General features: G+C 62.5%; 1 protein-coding gene across 1 annotated transcript in view; it reads right to left on the reverse strand.

The window, feature by feature from the left end:
* The window catches only part of DSCAM (Down syndrome cell adhesion molecule), a 299,116-nt gene that overhangs the window by 41,685 nt on the left and 240,654 nt on the right, over window positions 1-16,777 (reverse strand). The window contains exons 19-22 of the mRNA XM_012730962.1: window positions 6,406-6,559; window positions 3,847-3,964; window positions 2,184-2,347; window positions 328-426 (exon numbers count right to left, since the gene is read on the reverse strand). Coding sequence (XP_012586416.1) covers window positions 328-426; window positions 2,184-2,347; window positions 3,847-3,964; window positions 6,406-6,559 — 535 coding nt within the window. The remainder of the gene's footprint in view (window positions 1-327; window positions 427-2,183; window positions 2,348-3,846; window positions 3,965-6,405; window positions 6,560-16,777) is intronic.

Genomic DNA, 16,777 nt, shown 5'->3' on the forward strand with positions numbered 1-16,777 from the left:
CCCAGGCTCGTCTGCACTGAGCCGCCGCGCGGGGCGAGCGCTGAAGCCCAAGGGAGGACTCGGCGGGCGCCGTGCGGGCGGGATCCTGGGGCGGTTTACCAAGCCCTGCTTCTGTGGTTTCTGCATCTGTCAAGATGTCACTCAGCCTGGACACGCAGTCGTGACTGTGAGTGGCATTCCGGGACGAGCGGCCTTTCAGCCACGTCACAACGTGGACGTGGGGCCTCCATCTCGTAAGGGGACATGACGCATCTCTGGGGGGAGCCACCACGGCATCCTGTGGGGAGACTGTGGGGAGCCCGGTGGCGGCGCGGACAGGGCTGTTACCTCTGATGGAGCTGCCTCCGTTGTCCCCAGGCAGCCACGAGAGGGTGATGGAGGAAGACGTGGTTTTGGACACGGTGAGCCGAGGCTGATCAGGCGGGACTGGGAAGAAACAGGTTTTAGAAAACAAGAATTAGTTTTCCACGGCTTTAATCTTCCTTAGCAGTCATTTATCACATCATTTTTAACAGCCATTTATTAAATGCGTGTTTTAGATTGCCAAAATATGCAGTTCCCTTCTGTCAAAATGTCTGCTTAGTTGATATCCCGGGCTAAAGAGATAGAAGAGAATGAATCTATTATTTCCAGAAGACGTAAGCACATTTCCACCTGCATGTGCAGCTACCTCGTTTCCGCACGGCGTCCTCGGCGTCCTCAGCTGCTCGCCACTAACTGAAATCTTTCAAGCCCCTAGAGGCACATGCATTATGCTACCCCGCATTTCAGCTCTGATTCAAACGAGGAAGAGAAATGGTTGCACTTGGCCATTTTGTTCTCAAGGCGGCAAAAGCGGCAGCAGGAGGGAGCTGGTGGGAAGAGGAGCTGCGGAAAGGCCCCCCGAAGCTGCTGTCCCAGCTGCCACGCACCAGCACACACCGAGCACACACGTGTGCACACGCTCACCATGCACACACAGCACACACAGCGCACACGCGCGCACACTCGTGCACCCACGCAGCCCTACAGGCCAAAGGCCGGCCGGAGGCGGCCCTGCGAGGCTGAGGAATTGGAACACCTGCTCCTCTAACCGATGGGCCTGAATGTCATTCGGGGTTAGCGCCGGAGACAGAAACGCTGCAGAGATTAAAACTCAGGCTCTGGGAAGTCTGCAGAGATTCCGCACGCTGGCCTTCTCGGACACAGCGGCCGAGGCCCCGCAAAGGCGCCCATCTCTTCAGCGCGTCTTCTGCATTAGTTTTCAAGATGTGGTTCTTCTCCTCCCCTCTTCTCCCACAGAGGAGAGAGACATAAAATACAGAGTATGTGATTGATCACCTGACAGCACTCCCACCCAAGAAAGCACACGCTTTGATCTTTCTGCAAACGCAGCCCGCAGGTGCGTGCTTCCAGCCTGCAGAGGCCATTGATTTCACAGACCATTTTAATTTGCAGATCTTGAATTTGTTGTCCACGATTGTGTGGGATATCGGGAATAAGTTAGCTAGACGCTAATTTATGACCATTTTTAACCATCTGTAGCCCCTTCTCATACATGGCGTGCAAGAATTTAGCTCACTGGCAGACACCAACGTCCTCAATTCTAATTTATTTTTGTGTTTCTGGGCTACCTTTGCGGGGGGCAGAGCAGGCCCTGGTGTGGAAGGCGCCGTCCGAGCTGCCGAGGGAGGCGGTGGCTCTGTGTGCTTGGTGTTATGTCCAGGACTAAGAATATTTTCTGTTTTTCTTTCGTTCTTTTTTCTTAAGATTTATTTTTATTATTTTTTAAGATTTATTTACTGATGCATACAGAACTGGGTACAGGCTAGAGGTGGGTGGTGAGAGGCCTCCCCAGAGACAGAGTGGGGAGCAGAACAGGCAGGTTGACGGAAACCCACTGCTGCGGGGAGCAGCGAGGAGACGGGGTGGGGTGGGGGGTCTGCTGTGCCCTGGGGGTCACCGCTGGGGCCGGGGATTGAATTCGCAGTGAAGAGGCAGCTCCAGCCTGCAGGGCTGCACCCCAACCCGCTGTGCCACCAGGGAGGGCCCGCTTTTTAATTTTTCTTTGAGTTGTGCAGTGGTGTTTCCCGACGCGAGCACCTCTGTTTTGTGACGTGAGTGGCCGCTAGCCAGCTCTTCCTGAAGACCGAGTGCTTACGCCTGGGAGGCGCACGCGCAGCGAGGGGAAGCCCACGCGGTACCTTGGACTTGCAGGTTCAGGATGATCTCGTCCGAGCCCCAGTTGTTGTTGGCCACGCAGCTGTAGTAGCCGGAGTCTTCCGCCTTCACCGTGCGGATGATGAAGCTGCCGTTGCTGAAGACGCCCCTCCGCCCGTCAATCGTCACGAGGCTGGGCGTCCCGTTACTGCCTCACAGGAAGAAAAGGGCGCAGATTAAAGAAGTTACAATCCACATTGGCTGAGGTTGGAGAGAAGCGTGAAGCCCGGACACTGCGGCGCGTCGGTGACGTGTCAGGTCACAGCGACACGCGGCGCGGGGTGGGGGGCGGTGCCCGGCCCTGGCCCTGCGTGAACACCGGTCCTCGCCCCCTGGGGGCGTCACGCCTTGCCAGCCCAGGGTGTCCCCTTTGCTCTGTGGCAGATCTGGGGATCCCTTCTGTGGGCAAAGTGCCTTTCTGACCATTTCACACTGGGGACAACTGCAAAGCGAGGGTCCTGTGGACACTCACTTGAGGTCCCAGTGGCCGTGGTTTTGACATCAGACATGCCTGTGGCTTCTCGGGAGGGAGGTGAGTTGCCCCCACTGTAAACAGGGTGTCCGGCTGCCCCACAAGCCCAGGCTCTGGGGGACAGCCCCTCGCTGGGGCTGCCCCCATATCAGGCGGACTGACCTAGGCAGCTCACCCAGTGTCGTGGCTGAAGCAACTTTACAAAGGATGGGCAGCAGTGAATGTCTCTAGGGGCTTTGCTGGAAGACTAGGGGCTCTCCTGGTCCCCTGTATGAATCTCCGAACTCCCTGTTCACCGGCTAATGTCTCTCTCTGAATAGAGATGAAACACTTTTAAAAAGTTCCATGGAGAATCAACCCAAAGGCCCAAAAGCAGATGATTGGGTTAAAAAGATGTGGTCCATATACACCATGGAATATTACTCAGCCATCAAAAAGATAAACACCTGCCTTTTGCAGCAACATGGATGGAGCTGGAAGGGATCATGCTTAGTGACATAAGCCAGAAAGAAAAGGAAAAATACCGGATGGCTTCATCACAGCAGGAGCATAGAGGACCAGGGGGAAAATAATAATCATAATAATGAACAATTATATATACCCAGACATTTTATGGGGTGGAGTGGCAAATGGGGTCAAAAACGGGGATCAAACCCATGGTGGTGGCACACGGGTGATTTGGTGATGGGAAGCCCACGGGGATGACAACAGAAGTGGAAAAGGCACAAAATGATGTAAAAATAAAGTATTATAATAGGAAGAAAATAGAAAAACAGTTCCAAGGACAGAACACATCCCCTGCGCTCCTTTCTCTCTCACGACGACCGAGGACGTAAACCAGATTATCCCTCAGCCGAGCGTAAGGAGCCCCGTTTCTCAGTTACGTCCCGGCATGTGAGCTGGGGGGCGCTGGGCTCGTGTCTGGGAGCCAAGCCAGAGCCTCACGCAGCGGGGTCCAACGGGGGGCCGGCGGCTCGGGCAGGCTGCGGGCGCCTCCCGGGCAGCCAGCCCCTGGGCCCTAGCGCGGCGCACTGCGCCAGGTCAGGTCGCACTGGTGCGGGCAGGCCGGCCCGTCTGTCCCTGCATCACGCCTGCGGGACGGCCCCCGCCCGTCACCAGGGCCTCGTCCCCTGGCGCGTCTCGGGCTCGCTGCGGCACATCGGGTTACTGGTTACCTGTCTTTCATCCACTTGACCGCAGGAGATGGGTCCCCGACGGCCTTGCAGGGCAGGGCGATGTCCTTCATCCACGGGGTGGTCACCGTGCCGCTGAAGGTCAGGATGCGGGCGGGGGCTGCGCAGCACACAGCACAGGCCTGTTACTCCCCCGATGGGCCCCACGGGGCCCCGGGACACGCGTGCGCCCCACGGCTCGGCGCGAAGGCGGGTGGAGGGGCGCTCCCTGCGGGCCACCCCACGGCTGAATCCTCTGCGCTCGGCTTCCTCGTCGGCCACACCGAGTGGCCACATCAAACCTCCGGGCCCTGAAAGCCGGCTATGGCTTGTGTGAACGCGGGTGTTTCCCAGGGCACTTTATTAAGCCATTTACCCCAACACCCCAAACTGCGCGTGAAAACAGACTTCGTGACTAACCAGTAGCATACATCAAGCCCTACGAGTCGGGAGGAAGTAAAATTGGAACGACTCTAGTTCTCTACGTTGGGGTTCTTCCTTAACTTACACCCCTGGGCCTCGGGCGCAGATGTCGGATAGGGGCGTCTCACGGAGACAGGACACCTGCTTGGGCAGGGACTCGGGCCTGACAGGGGTGCAGGCCAGGGCATCTGGTCCTGGCACAGCCCAAAGCAGCGGGGGGTCCAGGAGAGAGAGGGGACAGTCCGGGCGGACCTATCGCCCGGGGTCTGCTTGAGGACCAGTGGGCAAAGCAGGGACAGGTGCCGGGGTCCCCTTCTTGGGTGAGATGCACAAGCTGACCAACACCCCAGGAAGCGAGAAGCGCAGCGGCGGCCTGTCTGACCTGCGCCATCCACTGGACACAGGTGGGGCTGCGGGCGCAAGGCCCGTCTGATTCTGGACACGTCAGGTGGGGGCAGCCCTGGGTCTGGCCACTTCAGGACCTGAACTGGCAAACAGCTGTGGGTGCAGCTCCTCGGAAGGCCGCGGACTCCGGGAACCGTGGGGCTCCTGGAGCCCCGCTCTGCGGTGCCTGTGCCGGGCATGGGGTAAACGCAGGGAGAGAGGGGCCGGGAGCGCCAGCTCTGGCGACATGCTCTGGGAGGCCACGGGCCTGCCGTTTAGGCTATCGCGGGGTCCCCACTTACTGCGCGAACCCCATTTGCCTAAGATCTGCTGCCGGGACCTGATGCGGGAAGCGAATTCCCCAAGTGAGGAGGCCCCGGAACGCTCCCTCCTCGGGCTCCCCTAGACGGCTCCCAGCGGCCTTCGACAGGCGGGGGCCCGCCGGGCAGGGGCCCCTCTGTGCCCCAGACGTGAGCCAGTCCACTGTGACGCGAGCTGCCCGCGGGGGCTGGCTTCGGTGCTTCGCCAATTTCCACTTCAAGCTTCCACCGTCCTCCCCATTGCCCGGTGAACCCAGAGCGGGGTGACCCGGGGCCCAGCTGCCCACCGCAAGAAACGCATTTCGCATGGGAAGCGGAGCTGCCCGCGTGCTCAGGCGCTGGGCGTGTGGGGGACACGGCCGCGGGTGAGCCGGCCGCGGGTGAGCGTGGGGCCGCACTGCTCCCACACCTCGGGCAGTCGGGCTGGACTCAGCTCCTTCCGCCCTATCTCATTTTATTTAGTTCTGTTTTTGTAAGGTATTGATTTATGCACACAGAACTGGGGTACAGGCCATAGGTGTGGGGGTGGTGACAGCATTCCCCAGAGACAGAGTGGGGAGCAGAAAAGGCGGGCTGATTAAAACACGCTGCTGAGGAGAGCAGCAGGCGGGACAGGAGGGGTCTGCAGGAGGGGTCTGCCGCGCCCTGGGGTCCCCCCCATGCCGGGGATGGGACCGTGCTGCAGTGGCCGCGGCCAGCTTCATAGTGAAGCGCTTAACCCGCTGCGCCACCAGGGAGGCCCTTTATTTAGGCCTTCACCAGGCAAGCAGTAACCCTAGGGGTTCACTGGTCTCAGGTTGATGATAGCCCTCGGCATCCTGAGGGGCAGCGGCTGACACCCCCCTCCACGCCCGACACCCCATTTGTGGCGCGAGGGCCACGTGGCCCCAGGGACTGATGGCCTAAGGCCGATATTCCAAGCCGGAGCCGCAGGCCCGTGGTCCCGGCTCTCAGCCCGGACCAGGCTCGAGGACCCCGGAGTGTGCACGGGGCCAGTGGGCTCTGGCGGGCTGGGGAGTCTGCGCGGCACCTCCCGCCCCTCTCAGAACTGCAGCCGCCTGCCACCGCGGCCCTGTTCAGGCTCAGCACCGTGGCCCTGCTGTCGGGCTCCCTGCCCCGGGGTGGCCTCCTCAGGCCGGGCTGGCTCCACCTCACCGAGGCAGCGAGCACCCTCCTCTGGACCCCGCTGCCCGGATGGACCTGTCGCGCGGCCAGCCTGCACCCCGCCAGCCTCGGGCATTGCCCAGCTCAGGGCCCCCTGGAAAACGCACGACCGGCCCCGAGCCTGGGGAGCCCCGCTTGAGCACGGGAAGCTGAACGCTTCTGAGAAAGTCCGCAGGGTGGACAAGGGGACCGCGCCCGGCCCCTCTCCCGGCGCCGGCCTCCTGCCTGGCCGGGGCGCGGTCTCCCCGGGCAGGGGCCGGCGGCCGCACACCTTTCGCCAGCGGCTCCACCGTGATGATTTCGCTGCTGTTGCCGCTCCCTGCCGAGGTCACGGCCACCACCCAGACGCTGTACTGGCGATTCCGACTCAGGTTAGGAATTCTGTAGGAAAATGAGTCAGGAGAGGCTTCAAACTCGCTGATCACCTGTGAGAGGAGACATAAATGTTCCCACATTCAAGGAGGCAAACGGCACAGGCGGTCGTCCCGGGGAGGGGCCGCTGGCGCCCGCCTCCCGGCCCACGGGGGGCTGGCTGGCGGCAAGAGCACCCCACTGGGCGCAGCCCTGGCCTCCCCCACTCTAGAGAGCTGGGGCAGCCAGCGAGGCGGCCCTCCACCAAGGGGGGCGGGGTGACCTGTGGCCCGGGTCACCCTCCCGCCAAGAGCCAGGGAGTCCAGGGCTTGGCTGTGATGGCCGGTTTACCGGTCCTTCGTCCACTTATTTTGAGGCGCCCCCTAGAGCGATCCACAGTGGGAAGGGAGCCAGAGCAGAGCAGACAGTCAGCGCAGTGGGCACACAGTATTTGGGCCCAGGGGTGTCCAGCCCACGCCCACGGGCTGTCTCTCAGACACCCCAGGGCACCGCGCTTTCTGGATGTGTGAGCCCCACCCTTAACGCCTTGGGGCGGTGGGTCGTGGGTCGCCCCCCGAAGCTGCCACGGCACTGAAACGCAGCGTGCTCGGTCACTGGTCAGCACTGCGTCTGACGGACGCAGGCGCGGTGGGTGCTGAGTCCTTTGCCCTCAGGATGGCACGGGGCGGGGTGGCCCCTGGAGGCTCTCGTCCACCTGGGCCCAAGCGCTGCCAGGCCATGGTGTGTGGGTGCCTCCGAGCCCTGCAGGTTTAAGGGGTGGGAGTGGTTCCATGCTCTTGGGTTTCTAGGCAGGTCGCAGGGAGGAGCCCAGGGGCGACCGGCAGCGCCGAGGGGCTGCGAGAGAGCGGGGCGTCACGGGGCACAGCGGCAGAAAGGGGGGGGGCTGCGCACGGAGAGCCCGGGGACACGGGGTCCCGCCGAAGGGCCGGGTCCAGCCGAGCCCATCTGTGCCAGGGCAGGGGACTCGGGAGGCCGCAGCAGAGGACAGGAGGCCCCGGGCGGGCGCTCGGGGCGGGGCGCAGCCACAGGGCCTCTCCTCGGGGTGGGGGTTGGCCCCACACTGCCCACCACGCCGGCACGGCCTGCGGCGTCAAGCGCGAGCTCTCAGAACGGCTTGGTAAAAATCAGCCTGAACCAAATAACGGCGCTTTGCTTCCCAGGACCTCAAGCATTGTGACAGCAACCACAGCGGCCATGTCCAGCCGGCCGACATTCACAGCGCTCGCTAGTCCATAAACGTTTCCCCGTGAGCGGCTGAATTATGAGCAGACATGGGCTGTCCTCGGCGGAGTCGACAGCAGCCCGGAGGGGCGGCCGCAGGCTGGGGACGCGGATGAACTCTGAGAGTGGAGTGAGAGGTCGGGCGCAGGGCAGTGCAATTCCCCTGAATGAAATGGCCGGAAAAGGTGACCAGAGGCCGGAAGCGGCTCAGCCGCCGCCGGGGTGGGGGAGGGACCGTGAGGTGCAGGGTGTCTCTGGGGGTGATGACTGCCGAGCGGGTCGTGGTGGCTGCCCACGCTGTGCGGACGCCCACAGGCCCCGCGTGGCACCTGCACATGTGGGTTTCACGAGATGTGAATGAGACTTTGCCAACTGTTATAGAAACTCCCAGAGGCAGGAAAACACGATGCGTAGAGAAAATACGGTCAGTTCACCAAACTCCCCCGTCACCGGGCCAGATATCGGCGGCAGGACAAGGGCCCCGCCAGCTGTGTTCTGGCTTACGGCGTGTTCTGGCTGGGGGCGTGAACGCAGTAGCTGCGTGAGTGAGAGCAAAGACCCGCTCACGCGCTGACCTGCGCGGGTGCTGACCTGCGCGGGTGAGAGGAAGCGGCGCGCTGCGTCTGAGCCACAGCAGGCTGCGTGGTGCACAAAAGCGGCCAGCGGCCAGCGGGCCCCTCAGCAGGCGAGGGGGGACAGGGAGCGGGAGGCAGGGCGACACCCGCAGCGGAACGTGTGTGCGGAGCTGGGAAAGGGGGAGCAGGACACAGGAAATCCAACGCCCGAAGAAATCGTGCCTGACGGTTTCCTCAGCTTGGCGACAACGGTAAACCCCGAGAGCTGAGAATCTCAGGGATCCCCCGCCACAGACACAGGAAGGATCTACAGGGAGCCACATCACAATCACATTGCTCAAAGCCAGTGAGGGGAAACGCCAGTGGCCACTGCAGGAGGAGAAGCCAGGGAGCAGGGACGAAGGCGAGGGTGTCCGCAGGTGCTGCTGCGGAGTGCCGCTCACCCCCAAGGCCGCCCCAGTGGGGGTGTTAGGAGGTCACCATGGCGCTCGGACGTGAGGCCCGAGAGGGCGCTCCTGTGCTCTCCAACGACGAGAGGACCCGTCACCAGGACGGCGGCCCCCTGGTCTCGGCCCGGCTCCAGAGTGGCCAGGAGCAGCCTCCGTGGCCACGGGCGCCCAGTCGGGTCTGTTACGGCGGCTGGGACTGACCGAGACGCCCCAAGGTGCAGAGGAAGTACTTCTCAAGGTACGGAAAGCCAAAGGAAACCTAGCGTCTGTACCCAGAAAGCACTGCGACATGAAGGAGAGACAAAGACTTTTTGAGACGTGTCACAGCTGCAAGTCTCCACAGACCCACAGTACAAGGTGGCCACGGTCAATCCCCGCAGCAGGAGCAGAGAGCAGCAGGCAGGCCCTCGCGCGCCGGAAGGTGCTCGGGCTCCCGCACCCAGGCGTCCAGGTACGCTTTTCTGATATTTACGGCTCGATGACAGGTGAGTAGCAGACGAGAACGGGTAGGGTTTCTAATACTCATATATATTTCTAGTATATATATACATTGATGACAGTATCTGCAAAGGTTGGCAAGGGGGGAAATGGAAATCTATTGTTGCCAGCTTCTCATACTACGCGAGAAGCGTATAATGTCTCGAGAGCAAAATGCAGTAAGTTAGAGGTAAATCTATTCATCTGTTTTAAAAGTCACTGAAATTTCAAAGTAAAATACAGCTAGTGTGCCTGCCAAAAGATAAATGGAATCATAAAGCATGCCCAACTGATCCAGAGAAGGCGGAAGAGATCAACGGGACGCCAGAGGCCACTGTAATGACGAGCGGCTACATCGGGGCGCGCAGGCGTGGGCCGGGGTGACGCCGGTGGTGAAGTGCCCCAGAGCCGACTCAGGCGAGAGGCCTCGCTAGCCTGGGCGTGGGGGCCGCCTGACGGCACGTTCCCCACGTTAGGGAACGGGGCTCCTTAGCTGTGTCCCCTACACCCCAGCCTCCCGGGGCCGCCTGCACTGCAGAGAGCACTCTGCAGAGATCACGTCCGGTCCTGTGGCACGCGCCTGCACGGGCGTTTAGCTCATAGCCGAGGCACGAGGGATTCGCAGCACTAGCACAGGGCTGCAGTCAAGGCGCCACGGACGGGGTCTCGCCCCCCGCAGCTCACGGCGCTGCCGCTTCAGACTCTGCTTCACTAGGGGTTAACTGAGGCTGGGGGCGGGGGAGGGAGGGAGCCGTCCGGAGTCAGAAGCTCAAAACCGAAGGGCCAAGCAGACGGCCCAGGGGGACAGTAGTGCAGGAGAGCCAGGGATGGTGTGCATAGAGACAAAGAAGACTGAGGAGACAGGCGTGCCCCCGTGCATAAAAGAGGGGCGCCCTGAGGGCAAAGGGGTCCGTTCAACAGAGGGAGGCAGCGATCCTAACACGCGTGCGCTTCGCAGCAAAGTTTCACACCACGTGAAGCGAAGACCGGAGGGACGTCCAGGCCGGACCGAGACCAGCCACAAGCACCCCTCAAAGAAGCGCCTGAGCTAGGCGGGCTGCAGCCGAGGCCTTGGCGGGGGGGGGGGGGGCTGCGCCCCAGCCTGTGCCCCGCCCACCCCACAACTCTCGCGCCAGGGCTGCGGGAGAAAGGGCGGCTGAGAAGGAGCCCTGGCGGGAAAGGGGCCAGCGGGAGCAGCAGCAGAGCAGGAGCTGGGGGCGCCGCCCTGCACCCCTGGAGAAGGAGGGGTGCGAGCCTGGGGCCCGCGCGTCACCTGGGCAGGAAGCTGCCGGGGCCCAAAGGGCTGAGACGCACAGAGTGAGGGGCACCGGGCTCGGACTGTCGAGGGCCAGCTGGGCCTGCGGATCTGGCTTCAGCTGCCTCCACCCGAGGCCTCGGGGCAGGGCCCTACCTCAGAGCCCTGGGCTCTCCCCCGTGCAGCAGACGGCCGTGCACGAGGGCCCGTGTGGCACCCCACGGGGCAGCAGCGTGGCGCCAACCCCTGGAGACACAGCTTTGAATCAGAGGGCCGTTCCTGCACCTCGGACCTAGTCACTCTGGGCGCTGAGACTGGCGTCTGAGATGGACGCCTCGCCCCCTTTACTGCCCATTTCTCCACTCTGGAGTGGATGTTCACCCTTTGCCTTTTGCACGAGCGTATTCTGGAGGCAGCCTCCGGACAAATCAGGCCTCTAGCTCTACCCGGACCTGATTTCGTTGTTACTAGAGGGTCTCCGGGCCGCAGCGGTCAGGACGGATGCTGGCATGGAAGATCCGCAGGGCCGCTGGGGCAAAACGCAGCGTCCTGCATGGGAGGACAGGCGGGCAGTGGATGGAATGTCCATGTCCCCTCTGTCCTCTTATGTTGCAGCCCTGCTCACCCTGATGTCCAGGGGATGGTGCTGGGGGGCGCTTGGGGAGGCGTTTGGGTTCGAAGGGCGGGGTCCTTCTGAGCGAGGCTCGTGTCCGAGGGAGATGGAGAGGCCAGCGTGCTCTCTGCCTCTCTCACGCGCAAGGACCCTCAACAGACAGGTTCTGCCGGCACCTGGGTCCTGCCCTGGCTGGCCTGTGCGTGCGGCGTGTTGCTGGGCAGCCCTGGGGCCAGTGCACGGCCCCGGTGCACGGCCCCGGACCACGGCCCCATACGAGTTCCCGCGCCACCCCCGGCGCCCTTCCCGTAGGCCACGCGCCAGGCCACAGAGCAGGAGCCTGGGCACCGACCCTGGCACCCCGCTGTGAGCGGCTAAGCTGCCCGCGCAGGCATGACTGGCCTCGTCCTGAGCACGAGGCCGTGTCCAAGGCCCTGTCTGAACCTGGGAAGTAGTGTCCGGGGGCAGGAGGGCGGCTGTGGGCCCCGCGCGGCCAGGAGCTCCTCCGCGTGGCAGGTGCGGCGGGAAGGTGCCTGCACGCCCGGCCCGGCCCACAGCAGCGCCCTGCAGTCCTCCGAGGGCCATGGGAACCGGGCCCCAAAGTGGGGGACGTGGCTCTTCCCGCGGGACGAGGAGACAGGCCCAAGACTGCGTGGGCTGTGTGCGGGGCTGCTCCCGGCTGCACTGCTGCCAAGCTACTTCAAGCCTCCCGATGGGCAAACCAACCGCGGCGTCGCCGTGCTGGGCGCCCCGAGGCGCTGCAGCCAGCAGACACGCCTCTGTCAGAACTCGGGGTGTCTGGCGCCCAGCGCCGTGGGTCCTTGCTGGCCTCCGAGGCCTGCAGTCACCTGGTTTTCACCGGCGGCGTGAGGCTGACGGAGGTCACCGAGGCACCCTCCAGGCTCGGCTGCCCGATTCGTGCCCCACGCGTGGGTCAGAGGGGGCAAAGGCGGAGCGGAAGGGCCAGCCGTGGCACGAGCCCAGCTGGGCGCGGCCCGCGCCGGGGAGCACGGGCAAGCTGCTCAGGGGCCACGCGCGGCCTGGCTGCCGGACGCCGGATGCCGCTTTCCGGGGCTCGGCCGAAGGGCAGGGCAGCGGCTGATGGGGGCTTGGAGGCCGAGCGTCCACGTGTTCCCTTTGTAGTATGCGTGACCGGCCACTAGACGCGACCCTGTCTGTCCTCTTGCGGCCTCGGCAGTGGCCCTGAAGATGCGTGCAGGGGTCACCCTCGACGGCACGCCGTCATTCCCAGCCTGGCCAGCTGACCGCGCGGCGGGAGGTCAGTCTGTGCCGATGGTAAGTCCCCAATGCCATCCGAATTCAGAGTTGACCTTACACTTGTGAGTGAGTTGCCCCAAGCTGCAGGGGCTTCCCTTGGTCTCCAGGATGCTTCTCTCTGGTCCACCGTGAGGATGGGACGCGCAGAGCTGCCCATCAGGCGTCACATTCCCGAGACGGCCCCCGCGACCCGGAGGGAGGACTTGGTGCTTCTGCTGAGACATATGCCGAGGACATAAACCTTCAATTCTTATTTTAAATACCTGCTCGACAAGATTTAATATTGGAAGTTCTCCGAACTAAATTTAAAACACGGTGTCCGACGTAGGGCCAGCTGCCTGGGCGGAGGCCACCCCGCTGGTCCCCAGGGAGCTTGGGCACCGCGTGCTGAACTGGGCAGCGCAGGGACAGGGCCTCGGGCGCATAGAAACGCGTGGCCTGCGGGACTGTCCTCGGCTCGGGGGAGGACAACTGTGGCCAGCGTGCGCCTGCCCAGAGTAACAGCGCTTAGGGGTGGCCAGGCTCGCACCACAGGCCTGCGCTGAGTTCTCTCCGGCGTGCGGCCTATGAAGCAGATTCCAGGCCCTGCGGAACAAGAAGTGCCCGTGCTGGGGACGGGGCAGGAATTAAAAGCAGGCTGGTGGGAGTGTGATAGGTGCCCGCTGATAGCTAGAAGCAGAGGCCTTGGGAATCGCTCTTTAGAGCCACTTCTGTGACCGCTGAGGATACGGAGTAGTAATATCCCCAAAGTGCCCCGGAAATAAACCAGAGCTCCATACATTCGAGTTAAACACGTGAGCCAGTTTTCTGTAAGATGTGGGGCACGTCTGCCTCCCGCCTCTTGTTCCAGGGAGAAGTGCAGGTAATGGCCGAGCTGTGACACCAGGCCAGGCAGCACCTCGGGCTAGGGCCCCCCCCCCGCCACCCCCCTGGGCCTGCAGCGGGGCCGTCAGCTTTGGGAGACCTGGACCCCGAGCCCGCCAAAGCCGGCGAGGCTGCCGGACACCCTGCTGCTTGGCTGAGGCTGTGAGCCAAAACACGAACAGGGATGGAAAGCGATGGCACTTCAATTAGGAAAAAACATAAAAAAAGATCTATTAAAAAAATAGCAAGACACAGAGAAGCCGGGGGCAATGGCCTCCCGGTGGCCTCCTTTCTAGAATTACCCTATCTTGCCTTGCCTCGCCGGGGTAATATTGCTCCTTCCACAGCCCAGATACTTTCCAAGCAGTCACGTGGTGCAGTGGGCCGGAATGAGCTACTGCAGATGCTCTTCGGTCACTTCATAGCACGGGCTGTTCACCCAGCAGCGGCTGAGCCCACCGCCAAACCCGCAGACTGCAGTCACCCGCGTGCGGGGAGCCTGGTCGGGCTCCCTCAGCCCTCACCGGGGTCAGGCCTGTCCGGCGCGTACGCGGCCTGGAGCCCTCCCCCTTGTCCTCTCGGGGGGGTCCTGCTCCTTCCCGCCCGTGCTCCCTGCGCTGAGTGGGCTTCCGGGGGTTGCCCCGGGCCCCTCCTCTCTTACGCTGGGGTTCCAGGCGGACAGTGCAGGATCGAGGCCCCCGGTCACCTGCCGGGATGCGCTGGGATGATGCCCGTTGTACGAGTTCAGAGATGACCCAGAAATCACTTGAGTCCAACAGAAAACACCGTGTTGAGATGAACGGCGGAGCTGCAGCTGCTCTGATCAAATTAGTCAGCGTGTCTGATGGATATAAAAAGCATTCCACTTTAAAAAATGTCAATTAGCTTTTTAATGAAAAACTAATTCTATCAAAGAAATACGGCGCTTTAAGCCGCTCTCATGTCTTATTATTAACCAGCCGTTAAAAAAAAGCCTCGACGCTCTGATTTCGCAGAGAGAATGTTCACAGCAGTGACTTAGAGAACCTCCCCCGAGCAGAATAAACACATGGAGAGCTCTTTAATTACAGGGTGGCACGCTTCCCGCGCTCCGAGGGGCTGCGAGGTGGCGGCGCGGTGGCCGGGGTGACGCCAAGAGTAAGCTGTGCGCCGGGCCCGTGTGTTCGCCGGGGTCCCCGCGCCTGACAGCCGTGGCCCAGAGCCGCTCCCTGCAGGCTGCCGGCCGGGCACGCATCCTCTGGCCTCTACTGTGTAACAAGTGGAGGCCAGCGGACATCTGAGAAGGGCGCGAAGAGCTGCTAGCCCCTGGCATCGCTTGGCACAGGGGTGCCGGCCCCTCGGCGCCTGGCAGGCAGGGCCCACAGTGCCTCCAGCGCCCTTGCCGCCCCGCCGGTCCCGCGGGCTGGCTCCCTCTTGCTGTCCGGCTGTCTGCACGCCCTGTGGCTGTTTGCCCAACCTAACACGACTGCTGTCCAGTCCCCAGAATCTGCATAGAAGAGCGAGCTTCGCACCAGGACGGCTCACATGGAAGCCAGAAATAAGCGACAGGCTGTTCCCAGCATTCCGTGGCGGGAACACGCAGTCGCGCCGGAGAAGCTGGCGTTTCCCCGTGCCCCACTTGGCTGAGATCTGAAGCCCACGCGCTTCCCGAAACAGGGCCGCCGTCCGTGTCGGCCAGGTCAAACAGGCCCGATGCTTCCCCGCCGGGAGCTCTCAAAGGCCCCGGAAACCAGCTGCGCCCAGGGCATCTCAATCTGTGGGCGCCGGGGAAACGGGGCCCAGCCTGGGGTAGTTCCTGGCACCCGGCAATAGGAGCCCCCAAAGCTCGGGTGCAGTCTTGCAGCCCCCACCTGCCAGCCTGGGTGGTGGGCCTGAGAGGCTGGGCTGCCCAGGACATGGGGGGCTTGGCTCTGCTTTGGCCAGCTCCACAAATGTCTCTTCCTTTCTCCTTTGTGAAGTCCCGCATTGGGCTCGGGGTGTCAAAGCCCGCTCCCAACTCCACGGCGCGTGCCCCTGGGGTTTGGCCCTCACAGGGCTGGCAGCTTCACTCGGTGCCCACAAAGTGGCTGATGGCTGAAGGCCAGGATGTGATCTGTGCTCTCTGAGGACCCTGGCCGGGGCAGGGGCCACCTGTAAGGACTGGAGGACGAGGGTGGCGTGGGGGTCTCGTCCCCCCAAGTCACAGTATACAAACAGGTGCACGAAAACTTCAAAAGTTAAGTTTCCATCAGACCTGGCCCTGAAATACTAAAGGACTTCCAAGGAAGCTTCTAGAATAGGCTCCCCAAGAGCATTTCAGGACAATCGGCACTGGTGTTCCCGTCCGGGGCGCCTGGACGCGGCTCTGTCTGAGGGACACCTCGCCAGCCTGTCCTCTCCCAGCGCCCTGCAGAGAGGGTCCCCAGGAGCCCGCCCAATGGGGGGCTCGGCGCAGAAAGCCGCGCAGGCACCGGGGCACAGATGCCCTCTGGGGAAGACTTTGGGCATCTTTCGACGCCTCGCTTCACCGCTGTAGGGAGCGCGGCACCATTATGAGAACTGAGCACATATTTTTAGACACGGCTCCGCCCAGCTGGCCACTGGAAGCACAGACTTGGCCTGCCTCCTTCTGGGGCGCACAGCACCCCAAAGCGCGGAGCACGATTTCCCGCCTCATTCGGCAGAGACTTGATGGCACATTTGGCCTGTATTGGTGACTCATTGTCATGATCCATAAAATTTAATTCAACACATTTGCCGAACATCCCCAGTTTCAGTATAAATCAGGTTTTTCTCAGGCGTGAAGCGGTTCTAACTAACTGTGATTCCTGCACTTAAACGGCTAATAAGCCACCAGTGGGACCCCTCTAACAGCAAGAGCATGGGGGTGTGGAGCGTTGGGGCCCGAGGCGAGGGAGGCTTCTCCCCGGCTCGGCAGGCTGCCTGGGTGAAGCGCCTGGACCCCCGGCCCCCACGGGGCGCAGACCCACCTTCCGCGTCGAGGCTGGGGGTCCTGGCCAGACCGCACAGTGACCTCATCAAGACGACGCACTGCGGGTACCCGGACACGGACAGAAGACGAGCGCCAGTGCGGGCCAGAGGGGCCACCCGGGAGTCACGGCGGCCGGACGACGGGGACACGGCGGGACACGATGTCCCCGCGCGATGGACAGCAAGCGCGGGCTTCAGGGACGAGCCTTGGTGGGGTGCGCGCTGGGCGGTGACCATGAGGCGCACGTCCCGGCGAGTCCGGGGCGAGAGGCGGGAGGGTGAGCACCTGGTGGCTGGGGTGTGTCTAGCAGGCACCCCAAAATGGCGGAGTAAATTGCAGCTCTGGAGCTGAACCCTGAGATTAAGCATTTTTAGGTGGGAGGAGAGGAAAAGGCAAGGGGGCCCCAATACCTACTCTCACATATGCACACGCTCACACACAGACACACAGACACACAGACACACACTCCCTCTCTCATGCTCACACACACACACACACACTCCCTCTCTCATGCTCACACACACACACACACACACTCCCTCTCTCATGCTCACACACACACACACAC

The sequence above is a fragment of the Condylura cristata genome, unplaced genomic scaffold (assembly GCF_000260355.1).
Source record: "Condylura cristata isolate star-nosed mole 26May11 unplaced genomic scaffold, ConCri1.0 scaffold00003, whole genome shotgun sequence".
In the NCBI taxonomy this organism is placed as follows: domain Eukaryota; kingdom Metazoa; phylum Chordata; class Mammalia; order Eulipotyphla; family Talpidae; genus Condylura; species Condylura cristata.